Here is a 15,609-nt window from a genome sequence, read left to right on the forward strand (position 1 = left end):
TTTGTGAGGGTCAGACTGTTGTTTCGCGGAACGGGGAGTTTCGCGGCTCGGACGAACCTTTTTTTAAAACCCAAAAGCAAATTAAGTGCAGTACGAAGTAAGCGAGTTGATGCATTAATCGAATAACAATTATCTGATAATAATTGTACCTGCTGTGTTTATGTGTTAAGAGACAAGTTAAAACTCTGCGAGGAGAATATCAACAGTGACCTTGAAAGTTGAAGTTTTGTTTCAATGTGTGTACTCCACCGTACATAATATTATGCTCGCAGAACGTGTAAATCTGCCAAATATATTCCATATTTGGGGGGCTCTCCCACTGAAAATCAGTACAAGTTTGTTGGACCCACTTTGCAGTTTAAGTTTTTATTGCCCTGGCGATGGAGGAGTACGAAAAAGGTTTCTTCTGACATCATATGTATTTTGTGTTTGTACCAACATACTGTCTGTGTGTGTGAGAGAGGGAGGGGAACCGCATGCAGTTGTTGTTGTTTGCCAGTAGTTGGGGGTAAACAAATAGTTCTTCTTTTGATACATTTAGCGCATCCGGGTACTGGGCTTTAGAGTGTGATTGTTATTTTAAAATAAATTCACACTCCCAGATTAATTAGATTAAAATTGAATCCTCCAAATATTCTGTTAAATATTCGGCTATTCTGCTAAATATGTTTTTGGTATGTAGAAAATATGTATTAGTAATGTCATAAGGGATAAGGTTTACAATCCAATAAAAGGAGTATTAATAATTGATTCTTCAATCGGATTAAATTATTGTTTCAGTGTTAAAAGTCCTTGCAAGCCAGAACATCAAAGTCGAGGAATATGATTTAGGACTACAGTAGATATACCATAGATATACGGTATATTTTTAAAATGAGAAGTTACATTTTTGAGGGTCTGACGGTATATTTCATCGTAAGTTCCGCGGTCACACTGATCGGGTCGCGGATGCCTAAAATTGGTTTTGGTTAAATGATGGTTAAAATGTTAAATGTTTGAATGAAATGCTAGCTGTATTGATAACTGATAATCTCGTGGTATGCAGGCGAATAAAAAATAAAAATCCAATCCATTTGACTGAATGGACCGAAAGTTGTCCGCAATTGTGTAACAAAGAGAGGGGAGAGATAGAGATACGACGAGTATGTGCATAAAAATGCGCCAAACCCAGTGTTGGCCATTAAATGCCAAAGTGTAGAAAAGCAAATGCAATGCAAATGTGATGTGATGTGTGAGAAAGTATACACATGTATACGTATGTAAATCGAAGATATAAACAATTTCTAATTTGTCAATCGAGAGCTGATAAAATACTATCTATCCATTTAAAATTGCAAACTCCACGAAGTTTCCCACGCAAACAATGACGTAATTTTTGTATTTATTCTAAAACTAAATTCAGCCTTTTAATTTGAGTTTTGCATGCAACAGGGCGCGTGTTACACAAACACATAGACACCAAATCTACACTCGCATACTCACACAAACAAAAACAAACGCGTGAAAACAAAAAATACGGGAAAATGCAAGAAGGGGAAATATAAATCGCACTGCTCTCTCTCTCTCTGCAAAAGCAAAAGCAAACAAATACAATAACAATTAGGTAATTTTTTTTGGCGGAGACGGAGAGTAGAGCTCTCTTACTCATTCTCTCTGTCTCTCTCTATTGTATTCGTTTGCCTCTTGTTTTGAAAAATTACATTGAACAGTGGGACAATAAAGCGTTCAAAATGAAGTGTCGCAGTAAATAAATATGTAAATAAAAAATTAAACAATAAAAACTAATAAATAAATTAAAAGAAAACACATTAAAGTTAATCAATATTTTAAATATTGAAAAATAATGCAGAAGTGTCCCCAATATTCTAGCTAGTAGTTCCACTGTTCGTTTGGCGGTGGAAATTTTTTGAGCGGAAAATTTTTAGTGTTTTTTGTTTTCTGTAAAGTTGACTGCTCTGATTAAGCCCAAGCGTTTGCCGATGTCGAGCAGAATAATGTCGCGCTGACTTGGCTTCGATCCGAATCGTGCGTTGAATACAGAATTGTGTGTTTATTTTATATTCATATTGCAGTGTGTTTCAAATAAGCCAACAAATTGATTCAAAACAAACCCCCGAAAATGTAAAAACTAAAACGACGCAGAGGAGAAGCGCGCACACACACACGGAGTACACTAAAGGTGGTGCCATACACACACACACACTGTACATAAATAAAGTGATTTGATGATAGATATTGGAAAAATTACAATTTCGAGCCATACGTGGAACAACAAACTACAACCACAACCTTTTGATTAAACCAACAACACCTGCGAATACGAAATTGAAGCAGAAAGAGGCAGAATTGCTTTGCCTCTCAACATAATTCGACGACCACTTGAAACATACCCTGTAATCAATTGTCTATTTAGAAGATGATTACGGGCCATGAAACGGAGCCAACAAATTCAACGCACTTTGCGCCAACAGCAGTCGCGGACGCCGCTGCCGTCGCCGCGACATCTGTGGTGGCCCGTGTAACGGAAACAGCCACAGTGGCGGCAGAGGCAGAGGCAGCTTCCTCGCCGCCTCCCGCCGCACCAGCAGCATCGCCAGAAGCAGCAGCCGAGGGTCATGCTCTGACAGCTCCACCATCGACATCGTTGTTGCCGCTGTCACCTGTGGCCGAGAGAACCGAATTAGCCATAACAGCTGATGTCGCTGCAGCTGCGGCTGCTCAGCAGCAGCCATTGTCATCGGCGGCACCGCGAACGGAGCCCGCATTCGACGTTCAGATGCGTACGCACCAAAGACAAAAAATAAAGAGCTACCACGATGCAAAGCAAACAGCGGTATGGCGCACCGATTCACTGGTCTCCAATCCCAACTCGACCATGTGCCCCGACTCCTCCCTGACACCGGCAGCGGCAGGAGTGGTGGTAGGGCTACCCATGAGAGGTGTCGTCCTGTCTACAGCGCCCAGTATATTGCAGCGCAAGTCGTCGGACAGCTCGTTGGTGAATGCTATACCACGCCGGGTCTCGTTTCCGGACAACGCCTTGGTCACCGGGTATCTGGAACCAGCCAATCCATGGAAACAAGGTGAGTGGATAAGACAATCGATAAATATAATGGGGAGAAGCTCACACATTTTCCGGTTATTCTACTTTAATCGAAAAATGCCCGTACACAGCTTTGTCCATTTCCGATTCCCCATTCAATTTCCTACATCTACGATCTCCCACTTCAATTTGTCATTCTACAATCGAGTTGCGGGCACGGTAACGGAACCGTGCCCGGGATCTTATCGCTGCTAACGATACAACGATCAATCGTACAAACACGGAAGCCAAAAGCGAGACACTTTGTTAACACTTCTCATTTATTGCACACTTCCTGTGATTTAATTCAATTAAAGCGATTAATTTGATTGCAAATTGAAATGCAATGCAAGAGGAAGACATATCCTACAGCTAATTGAGATACAATCAAGAGCAGCAACAGCAAAAGAAACGACAGAGATCAGCGTCATAGTATGAATGGTAGGAGGTAGAGGAAAGAATGGTGGACACCCCACCCACCACATGATTGTCGGGCATGGTTATGGGGCTGCCAAGTCGATAAAGTGCGCAAAATATTTATTTGCTTTTGAGTGAGCTGTGAATGGCTATGGGAATGTGGATGGGGATGGTTATGGCGCTGCAGTCGATAAATGCCTGAACATCTACACAATTACATGCATACGTGTAGATGCCACAACAAACTGTTGCTATGCACAAAGGCGCCATTTGTTGTTTGTTCACGGGCCCCATTCAGGAAGAGAAAAACACAATCATGCACGTGTATGGGTCATGCAAAGAACTGACAGTGATTCCTTGCTCAAAACTGCATTCTTAGAGAAAGAGAGAAAGGCCCTTGAGAAATACGCTTGGGAAATTGTAGCAAATATTAATAGTGCTATGATTATTTGTAGATCAACTCTGTCTGGATCCATTTCGATAAAGCTCTTAGAAAATACCTTTTGGATACGATTATATTGTTCTCCCCCCCACAACATTTTGTGTGTCGGATTGTAGTTATAGCTTTTCAGTTTCTTTTGATTTTGTTATTTGTTATTTTCACGTCAGCGATAAGGAAAGAAATCGCTGATAAGATTATGGCTCTGTTCGTATTTGCTTTTATTCGTTTTCTTTTTCGTTCATTTCCAGTTTGCTTTTGCGCACTCTTCACATTCTTTTTGTCTTTTATTTCTTATTGTATTTGTATTTGCAATTGTATTTGTGCTTCTTTTAGCCGGCATTGCTTTTGCGCTGTGCTTTTGACTTTGCCATTGCCTTGGACTACGACGGCAATCGTAGGCTCGCTTTGTGCTCGTTATTCGCCCCTGCGTCGGATTGTCTATCAATTGTTGAAACGATTACGGTTGTTATAGTACCCTCGGTACTCGTATACTTAAAGGGTTTATCTGTATTTTATAGAGGTATGTGACAGGCGGCCATGTCTGTGAGAAAGTAGAGATTGAAGATGGTAGGAGGTTTCTTTTCTTTTAATCGCACCAAAATCGTTTCGCTCGTAATATATTAAAGTCATCGATTTACCCAAATTCACACTGATCAAATAAATATGGCAACTAAAAAGAGTTGAAATCAAAGTAATGGGTATCAGTTTGTTCAAATATCGCGTAATATCTACTTTCTGATTGTTTTTTGTTTGTCTCCATGTTTACCTGTATACCTATGCACACACACATACAAACATGTGTATGTAAATGATATATATTTATGTTTTTCTGGTACGATTGTTTGCTTATTTCGATTCTTTTTTTGCTTTTGTGTTTATGTCTTTGTGCCTGTGTGTTTTGTATTTTTTTTTTGCCTTTGGTTTGCTCTTACTCTGTCCATTCCGTTCGTGTGCCCCACTATGAGTGTGTGATGTCATCGTTTGTCATTTAAACAAAAGCACAATAGCCCCCCACTCCTCCCCATAGGAGAAGACATTATGACAGACAGATAATGAAAGAAAGAAAGCAAATAACTATAAATTGACATTTGTGCAAATACACAAATTCCGTGCATTTCAGTAGTTTGGCGGAGGGAACTTGAGTTATATGAGTGGCCAATCGATACTGTTTCTGGGCTTGGGATAGGGTTTTTTTATGGTTGGAAAAAAATAACCTTAGTTCGCTGAAATACGCGTATACCCCGCGTGTTCCTCGCCTGAAAAAACTCTCTTACATAAAAGTTAATAATTATAGGAACACTTGCGGTGCAAAAATGTCACGAGCTCGATTAATGCTTGCTCGCTCGTTTCCGAAGTAATTAATTAATGCAATTCCAATTCAAAATCCATAAACAAAGCAAAGCGAAGCAAAGAAAGGGAAATAGAGCCTGATCCGACATAACACACTTACGGATATACAGAACAGAATGGGCATATTATATATTTATTTGTATATTTTATAATGTATGAGTAAGCTTTTATATACTTTTTGCAAATAAAGCACATTGATTGCATTTCGAGTTGAAATGTCAGTCGCCTCACAATATGCTTAATGAATATTATTGAGTGCGTGCGCTCTGGCTTGAGGTATGACCGAATTTATATATTTATTTGTCTGGCCAAAGACCTGAGACACTTATCTTCTTGGCCCATAATACTCTGCCTCTCGAGGCGGCTCCAAGTTTAGGCTTCGATAATGACAAACGAGCGTCGGTCATGGCGTCAGCCAATTTGTCAATTCAAGTAAACAGCAGGCAGCAGCAGCCGCCGCGGTTTGATATCATTAACGAGATAAGGGCAAAGATACGCGATACGTTTTCGAAAACAGGTTGGAAATCCAGAGGAGGAACAACAAAGGCAATACGCTAATTGAATACTCTGCCCTCAAGCTGTTTGTGGAAACCCTTTGGAACCAGTGGGAGAGGAACGAAAATCTGCATAAAACTCTTCTACCATTGTGCTTCAGTTTTAAACAACATCAGGCCACCCAGGCTAGGCTATGTTCCAAACCCCATTTAAATATATTTTAATCAACCATTGAATCCTTAGGGTGTGTGTGCAGTTTCCACAACTTTTCTTTGCCAAACAAATTAACAGCCTAATGCCACTTTTTTGTTTGTAGTCGGATTGTCTTTTGGAGTTCCTCTCTCTGGTTCAGAGTTTTATACTCATGTTGGCACTCCAAAATCAACACAAAAACACTCGTACTGGCGGCCAGAACAAGTTTCCGACATTGTAAATGTTTAGCAGTAAATTAACAGCAATTTAATTGAACAATTTTGCTGCTTGTTGTTTGTACGTTGTTTTTTTTGCCTACCTTTGGTTTTTCTCTTACATTTGACTTTTGCTTTGACTTTGCGTGAGAGACGACGTCAGCAAATAGCCATAGAAATGGCACAAAAATCAATAGAATAATAAAAAATTGAAAAGGCATTTAATAGACCTAAACGTAGACGTAGGACAGTGGCACGCGATGCAACAATGTCTACAGAGAATGACTTACAAGTACTGCCCCACTCCTTCTGTTGTACTGCGAATGACGTGGTTTCGCTGCTGCACCAATTTCCCAGAAGCGAAGGGATACACAACCCATATGATGCCTCTAAATACTATATAAATACACCCCAACGAATTATTAACATTTTCTGACGGCAATTCTTCATTTCCCTAATGCCAGACAGCAAGCAAACAGGGAAACAGTCGGAATAGTCAGCGATGACAAATAGATTAAATTTAGGAATCTTTTTGCATACATTTCTCAGGTGGGGATTGTGGCTTGTTTTCTGTTTATATTTTGTGTCATTACCCAAACGAAATCATTATAAATAGATCGCAAATAACAACTTTTAATAATAAATACATAAATAACAACTTTTAGGTACATTATAGAACAGGTCTTAAAACCAAGGTAGTATAATAAAGGTGGAAAGAACCACCAGGAGACAGAAGGAACACAAAAAGAAATTATAGATGCCTCTCAGGAATACATGCGAAGAGTGTAAATCATTTTTATTATTGATAGAAAATGTATGCACGTATTTCTTAGACCGGAATTTAAACTCAGAAATAAATAGTTTAATTAATATGAAATAATTTATAATTATTTCCAACCGAACAAAAGGAGAAACAAGCCAAAGAAAATGTCACTTGGTCGTCACATTGTCTGCCTCGATTCGTGTCGGTGTGTGAATTCTTCATAAATCTTTGAATATTCTGAAGTATTCGACTCAACGCTAATGAATCACTTAACAGATGTTCAATCCCAAGGCACAATTGGGGTGGAATGGGTGTGTGAGCAGCGGAACTATTATATAGATGGAATAGATTCGAAAAACACTTTTGAGCTCTTGCCAAGAAAATGAAAAGAAAAATTTTTTCTGCACTCACAAAGAGATTTCTTGACAAAATTTCACGTTCTGCGAGTACTCGTATGTGTGTGTGTTTGTGTGTATGTGTTGGCAACATCAAACTTTGTGGCAGATCTAAAACGAATCGTTTAATTGCCTCTAACACCGATGTGACTAGATAATGCAATGATAGATTAATTTGTTTACGTTTTTCGAATTCGAATGAATTTCGTGCTCGTGTTTGTGTCGGGGTGTTTGGGACTATTTATAAAAAAAAGTGCACTTGGCATTTGGCACACATCTCTTTTGGGGGTTTCGTGTTCTTATTCTTATTGGTATATTCAAGATCAGTTTCTTGCTAGTTGAGATTCTCTGAAGAACCAGGAGGAGTCCCGTCTTTTGGAAGATTTTACTTTGGCAGAGGGAACCATTTAAAGCTCTTCCCATTAATGCTCCCTAGGCACAGGATTTATTAATTCACTGGTAACCAAACAAAGGTATTTTTACGTTATATTTAAACCTCAACAATGATCAGAAAAAATTATAAAATCAATTATTTTCCCTTTGGCAGGCTTGCCCAAAAAGTGCCACCTTCAAACTCTCGCCAAATTAGAGCCCATCCATCTCTTTATTGTAGTTTCTATATTCTATATTTAGTTGCTCCGAAATGATAGACAGACAGTCAGCCCGCTCCGCCCCGCAGCAAGAAATGTCCAACGCGAATGAGTTGCAAATTACAAGTTCACGATTTCATGTTATCCATCCCCCTCCAAAGATTCAGTTCCAGACCCAGTAACGGGCAACAAAATCGTTTGGAAATTGCCGCCGCAATTTCATTTAATTTTATTTTTTTGTGTGGACAATTTGTCTATGTCGCCCCGTCGCTATATTTTTGATGCCCGACGGCGGCAAATTGTTGATGACGACTATGGCTTGACTGGCTCATAATGGAAGCGGAGGAGTAGTACCCGGGGGGGCATAGAATCAAACACACTCGCACGCGCCATAAGTTCTAGTTACGAGTATTTGTCATTATTTGACCATAGAAATACAAGTATAATATATCTCGTATGTTTGCCGTCTGAAATGGCGACACTTGATTGGGCGGAACGTAAGAATCGGAAGAGCCTGACCGACGTCTACAAGTTTATTGACTCAACAACAATTTGTATAAATTGTTGTGTGGCATACGGAATCGATACAGATATCATCTTGCAATTTTTAAGCGCTCTTTGATGTACGTAATCATTAGAGCCAGAGCCACTTTTTGATCAATTACGGCACGCTTTTCGGTTTGCGAGCATCATGCACAAGACATTCATGTTGTTTTTGAAATTTCATAGATTTTCTTTTTGACTTTTCCCTTGTGCGGTTGAGCATTATTCTCACATAAATAGGAGCAGTCGATCGTTGCGAATGGTTGCCTACTTTTTTACTTACTGTTTTGAAACTCGAATTTGCAATGACCCCCTTCCATAAAAATCAGATCATAGATGCTACAAGTAATTCATCTTTCAGATATTTTGATCTTAGATTTCTACAAAAATCCATTGCATTTTTGCAGCCTGCCAAGTGAGGAGCATTGCCGAGATCGTGGATGAGTATAAACAGTCGTGTGTAAAGCACAGCACAAAGCCGCTGGAAAGTATCGTGGATCATCTAAATGGCCTGGATCTGACGCTGCAAACGCGGCAACCGCTGCTCTCCCTCAAAGGAGAGAAACTGACGCCCGACAATTGCGAGGCCCTCGAGGAGATATTCAAAAGGGTATGAAAAACTTGAGAGATTTCGCTTGCATTCTTATTCATTCTTCGTTCTATTCTCAGATACAATATAAAACCATCGATCTGTCGGAATGCAATCTGGACGAGAGCTGTTTGAGTCCGCTTTTCCAGATGATCGAGTACTATGAGGCGGCATTCGAGTTGGACATTTCGTACAACAAGGCGACGATGATAAAGCGGGGCTGGGAACTGTGCGCGTACATGGTGGAGCGCAGTCTAGAGCTGCAACTGCTTAATGCAGAGAGCAATCAGATCACCCGACTGGGTGCCGAAAGCCTAGGCCGCGCTTTGGAATCGTCCAATCTGCACACGCTGAAGCTGGAGCACTGCGGCCTGAGGGGACCACCACTCACCGAACTCTGTCGTGGGCTCCATAAGAACAAAATGCTGAAGGAGCTGTGGATGGGCTACAACGATCTGGACTGTACGGATGCCAAGCACATAGCCGACATGTTACGTTACAACCACAGCCTGGAGCTCATCGACATCAGCAACAACAACATTCGAGACGAGGGCTGCAAGTATTTGGTGCAAGATTTGATCCTGCAATCGACAGAGCTGGAACGTCGAATGGGCGCTTTGAAGCGTGCGCGAGCCATCGAGGTGGATGAATCGCTGGAGGCGACAGACTACAGTCCATCATCAGTGTCCAAAACGGAGACAAGTTTTGCTTTCTCTGAGCATGTGAAAGATGTCGTTGACACGGGCAGTGGCGGTGGCGGGGAGTCGGCTGCTGCTGCTGGCGAGCCAACTGGAGCGGTGGAGCAGCCATCGGCATCCACGAGCATCTGCGAATCAGCTGTGGGTATCCTGGTGGAGGTGGAGAATGATAATGAGGATGACAACACCGAGGACGATACTGTGCGTACTGTAAAGAACTGTAGCAGCAGCGGCGGCGGCCTGTCAATGCTGGACAAGCTGCTCTCGATGAATAGCGACAGCAGCAGCAGCATGGAGGAGGCGCCATCCACCGACACACTGGCTGCCTGCTGCTCTGAGGATATAAGCGAGAACAGCAATGAGATATTTGAGGCAAGCAGCGGAAAGCAGCACCAGCAACAATCGCAACAGTCAGCAGAAGCAAAAGAAATTACTGAAGGAGCAGCAGAAGAAAGCTCGGCAGTTGTGGATGCCACAACGATGGTTTCTCCAGCTGAGCAGAGCACGGAGGAGAAGCAACAACAGCAGCAGCAGCAGCAGCAGCAAAGTTCCCAAAATGAACGCAACTTATGTGGTGACTATAGAAAGATTTAATTCAATTTATAAATTCATTCTTAAACGTATTTATTCGATTTTCTGGCAGATATAACTCCCTCAACAGAGGCTAAAACCGTTGAACCGAAACCCAATGAATCCTGTGTACAGAACAACAACAACAACATCAACAACAACACTACCCAAGCAGCAGTTGCAGCGCCACAAAATGCTGAAATTACGGTTGCGAGTCCCAGTCCAAGCGGCAGCTCCACGCCGCCAGTAGCTATTTATGAGGTAACTGCCGAGGAGAGCGATTGCTGCATCAATGGCGGCGGCAATGGAGTGGCGGTGAGCGGATCGCGACCACTCGATGTGAATAAAAACGCCAAGAGTGCTGCCGATGACTTTGAGGACACGCATAGCATGGACTCGGCGTTTGAGAGTGCCTCCGAGGGTGATATTAGTCGCCATCTGCCTGAGGAGTTTAGCCGGTTGTCCGTGTCGCTGGAGAGCACGCGACTGGACGATATGGTCAAGGAGATGGGCGGCATTGAGACGGCCACCATTGCCACAGAGTCTACAGAGTGTCTGCTGGTGGCAGAGGAGGCTGCGCCGGCGGCTGCGGCGGCGGCGGTGACGGCGACTGCAAAGCCAAAGGCAACGGCGACGCCTGTCATCAATGATTCATTCCAGCAGCCGAAGGTGACCATTGCCGAGGAGTGCCGTCCAAATACATATTCTTATACCGGTCCCAGTCCCACGCCTACGCCGCCACCGCCATCGACATCGCCGGGCGGGGCAAGTATCGGAATGCGACGCACCGAATCGAGTTGTGCGTACCTCAATCAGTCCACGCGCAATTGGTCGCACAGCGCGGAGAGTCTGTGCAGCGATACATCGCTGGATGGAAATAACAGCAACAACAGCACCGCCAATGATCCAGATTTCGCGGAGAAGCTCACCAAGAACGACACACTATCCAGGCGGCAGCTGGCGGAGGCAGCGAACCTTGAGGCAGCGAATAGGGCGCCCAGCGGTCTGAAGGCCCTCACCATGTGGAACAATAACCTGACCAAGGATTGCGCTAGCAGCGTGGCCGAGCTGCTGGAGAAGACCATTTCGCTGGAGCTGCTCAACATTGGCAAGAACTGCCTATCCAATGACTTTGTGAGCACCATCAAGGAGAGCCTCACCAAGAACACGACCCTCACGACGCTGGGGCTGCAGAGCGCCCATCTGAGTGCCAAAGGCATCGAGACACTGGCCTCCATACTCAGCTTTGGTGGCAACAGCAAGCTCCAGCGCATCGATATACGTGACAATAAACTAGAGGTCGAAAGTCTGAACATAATCGCCGAGGTGCTCAAGTCCAACAAGACCCTCACACAGATCGACATCAATGATGAGCCAAAGCGTTTGACGGTAGGTTTGCTTTAAACGCTTTACTGATAGAATCCACTCCTCATTTAACCATATAAATTCTCATGTGCTCAGCGCTCATTCGAAAGTAAAGTAGAATTTGAGTTTGTGGTTATGTGTTATGTTATGTGGTTGCCATGGTTCGGTCTCTCATGTTGTAAAGCAAATTTAAATGTGTTAGCTTAGACATAACTGTACATACATACATATGTGGAGTGCGAAAATAGTGCAGAAATAGCGTTTATAAGGAAGAGATTCCACTTTTCTGTATTATTTTATTTTATAGTTTAAATTTGCTTTACGAATGATATGCGACAAGGTTCTGTACACTTTTAATGTACATTTAAACGCTGTATCCTTGCAAAAGTACACAAAAGTCTATGCATTTGCAAGGATATTTAATGTAAGTTTCGGCTAGCCCGAATTTGTAGAATTGTTGATTGCGTTTGTGGATCATTTGTTTTGGAATCATTTTTAATTAAATCATTTTCATTTGTGGACACCGTGCCGTGTCGTGTCGTTGTCGCCACACTCTCTCTCGTCTCTCTTCTCCCATCCACTCTCTGTTAAAGTTGCCCATAGTGCCGATAGTAAATGTTATACCGCCATCGCCATTGCCCCAGGAGTGCGTAAGTAGAAACCCAAATCAATCTCTCTTGCTGCTGCTGTTCCTCTCCTTTCTGCCACTCGTAGCAGCTTGGCTTGTGCATCAAAAGTTTTAACAATTCTGCTAATTAACAAAGCCACAAAATTCGCTCACATTTGCTGCCTGGTTCCGTACTCCTTTTCCAGAACTAAAAACACAAGCTAACGTGTGGCACAATTACTTTTTAGGATATTTCTTTATATTTTCTAAAGGAAACTCCCACTGATTGTGCTTTGTTTTCTCTCTCCCCTTTCTTGCAGATTGGCAGCGATGCGCATTTGGACTACACACGTGTACTGGGTACAGTGCGTTCCATGTGCTCGCGCAACGAGAAGATGCAGGCCCAGGAGCTGGCGGAGAGAGCGGCGGCGATTGTGGGCGGCGCCGGCATCAATGGCAATGGCAGCAACAGCAGCAGCGGCAGCTTCTATAGCGGCTATCGGTGTCGCGGCGGTTACTACTTGGGCTCGCGGAAGATCTCACTTACCTGCCAGAGCAGGCCGTTTGTGGATGCCACCACAGGCACTGTGACGTCCGTGGCAGCAACCGTCGCCATGCCCACATCGGCCGCCGTCCTACTGGAGGTGAAACGGAAGACGGGTACACGTCTCCGTTCGCCGGGTCCCAGTCCGCCCACGATCTCGCCGTCGTCCTCGCCCAATCGCAGCCGCTTTCATGTGTCCCGTGTGGCGGAGGTCAGCAGCAGCAGCAACAACCTCGGCAGTCCGCTGATCTCGCCGCTCGCTCAGATGCCACCCCAGCATCCGCCTACGCCGCGCACGGCCAGCAGCTGCATGTCCATACCCACCATCGGAGGCTGTTCGCCCAGCGGCAGCCAGAGCAGTCTCAATTCGGTGGGTGTGGGCACTCTGCCCACTTCTAGCTCGCTGCCGGCCATGGCCTCGGCTACATCCTCAACGCAGACCATAAAGCGGCTGTCGGTTTCGCCCCGCTCCCGCTTTCATGTGTCGCGCATCTACGAGGATCCCCAGGTCCCAATGGCCAATCGCCAGCTGCCACCTATAACGCCGCATACGCCACCCATCGATCTGCCGCCCACACCGATGCTAAAGTCATCCCGGAAGGCGGTGCAGTTATCGGAGGCGGTCGAAGCGGCAGCAGCGGCTGCCACTGCCACTGCCATTAGCAGCACTTTAGTGACCATCAGCAGCGTAGTGATTGTGGAGCCCACCGTGGACGAGCCAGAGGACAGCGACGCAAAGCGAAATAGTACAAATGCCGACGAGGCTGCGGGACAGAAACTCTCACCGCATTTCTCCCACAACTCCCCTCCATCATCCAACTCATGCTCAACATCTCCCGGCAGCAGCATAAGCAGTGGCAGCAGCAACAGCAGCACCAACGCTTGTGCCAGCAGCAGCAGCAGCAGTAGCACCTCCACCGACATAACAGACTCCATTAGCTCTGGACCATCATCGGGATGCTCGGAAACAGTGCCACGGACATGTCCGTTGGCCATGTTTGGCGACAATGATATAACCCTAACCAAGGAATCGGCTGCTGTGGTTGCACTCTCTGTGCCATCAGCTGTAGTTCCAGTGCCAGTTCCAGTGCCAGAGGCAGATCCAGAGACAACGACAGAACCAGAGCCTGCGCCAGTTAGCAATCCGCAGCCAGCGGCGCGTTGCCGCAAGACCTCGTGGATAGCCAATCCCTCGGCGGTGGACAAGCTGCTCACTCTCTTCAATCCGGGCACGATATTCCAGCGCAGCTCCTCGCCAGAGCCAAAGCCCAGTCAGCAGCAGCAGCAGGCTGCAGTGACCAACAGCGCACCGAACAACGCACAGAGTTAGTCATTCAATTCGTTTATAATCAGATCCAAAAGGACTATGGCAATTGGACACATGATTTTAATGCATTTTATATTCTTTCTCAGCAGCAGCAGACGATGGCAATGCCACAACTCAAGCAACACAAGTTCTGTCGGTGTCGCGAAAGAATTCTCCTTCATCCTGGACCTCTCTGACCAACTCCAACTCTAACTCCACCTCAAACTCAAATTCCAATTTGGACAGCGTTGCTGGCACAGGCAGTTCCTCATTCCTGGACACGGCCTCGCGTCAGTTGCGTGACTTCAGCAAGCAGGTCTTTCGGCAGAACATTTCGTTCAACAACAGCGGCGATGGTGCAGCCAGCTCGGGTTCAGCCGCCGTCCAGTTGGATGGAAACGGAGCAACGGGTACGACGACAACGACGACGACGACCACTTCGTCATCGAGTAGCACAGAGTCGGCCTCGCCGCCGGAATGCAATGCGGCTCATATGCTGCCGCCCAGCCTGAAGCGTCAGCTGAAAGAGAACATTTCCCCAGAGCACACAATCAACGAGGAGACGCTGCACACGCTGCAGAAGCTATCGCGAGTGGATGATGTGCCCACAGACTTGGGTGACATTGAGATTGTGATGTACAGCGAGGTGGCGCATTGCCTGCCCGAGGAGCAGAAGCAGAAGGCGAACTCGGAGGCGGAACAGGAGTCCTCGAGCCTCGCACAACACTGAGTAGAATTGAGGATCGGCTACTTACAAAACCAACATAGGAACTAAGCTAAATAATCGTGTGCAATTGACAATGTTGAGCGGCAGAGAGAAATGGAAAGGAAAGGAAGGAAAAATCGACTAAAGAACTAAAGAACCACCCACCACCCAGCATTCCCATGGCGCTCCTTGAACCGAAACCAGCCCACCCGCCTTGAAAAAATGATGATGATGATGATGATGGAAGCATGTGGAACCCACTGTAACTATTAACAGAAACAACAAATATGAAGAAGTATGTACACACAAGTTATTGCTAACTTTGTTTTATTTTTGGTTAAATTCGTTTTAAGTTGAAAGAAAAAAGAAAAGAAATAATTATCGACCAGAAAACAAATTACACACAAAAGAGAGAAAATATAAATATATTTTAATTATGAAAACTATATGGCATATGAAATGCAAAAAACGGAAATATGAATGTATAAAAAAACAAGCAGAAAACCTGTACACACACATAAACACACATATAAACACCCCCCAAGCAAAAGCAAAATGTCCATTCGCATAGCAAAGTGTCGCCCCGATTGCTGGTTATTGAAAAGTTGCACAGATCTTAACTAGGGAAAAGACATGTGAAAATTTATTTGAAAACCTAATTGTACTTAGTCCATCAACCAGGAGACAGAGCCACAAAAAAAACACGCTTACTTAAGTTAATTTTAACAGAAACGAAACGA

General features: G+C 44.4%; 1 protein-coding gene across 5 annotated transcripts; it reads left to right on the top strand.

Annotated features, from left to right (window-relative positions):
- The first annotated feature begins 32 nt into the window (after positions 1–32).
- LOC117901820 (serine-rich adhesin for platelets) lies at positions 33–15,244 on the top strand. 5 transcript variants are annotated; one of them, XM_034812739.1, is made up of 8 exons: positions 33–97; positions 2,073–3,083; positions 8,892–9,094; positions 9,154–10,345; positions 10,415–11,730; positions 12,300–12,356; positions 12,634–14,182; positions 14,271–15,244. In XM_034812739.1, exons 2-8 carry the CDS (start codon positions 2,417–2,419, stop codon positions 14,891–14,893), a joined length of 5,607 nt encoding a protein of 1,868 aa, XP_034668630.1. In that variant the 5' UTR covers positions 33–97; positions 2,073–2,416; the 3' UTR covers positions 14,894–15,244. The 5 variants fall into 5 exon arrangements, with proteins under 5 accessions (XP_034668630.1, XP_034668629.1, XP_034668632.1 ...); XM_034812738.1 differs by lacking the exon at positions 33–97 and adding an exon at positions 924–1,037; XM_034812741.1 differs by lacking the exon at positions 33–97 and adding an exon at positions 924–1,037 and having other exon boundaries at positions 14,274–15,244.
- Positions 15,245–15,609: the final 365 nt, after the last annotated feature.

This window comes from Drosophila subobscura, chromosome U (genome assembly GCF_008121235.1).
Source record: "Drosophila subobscura isolate 14011-0131.10 chromosome U, UCBerk_Dsub_1.0, whole genome shotgun sequence".
NCBI lineage: Eukaryota > Metazoa > Arthropoda > Insecta > Diptera > Drosophilidae > Drosophila > Drosophila subobscura.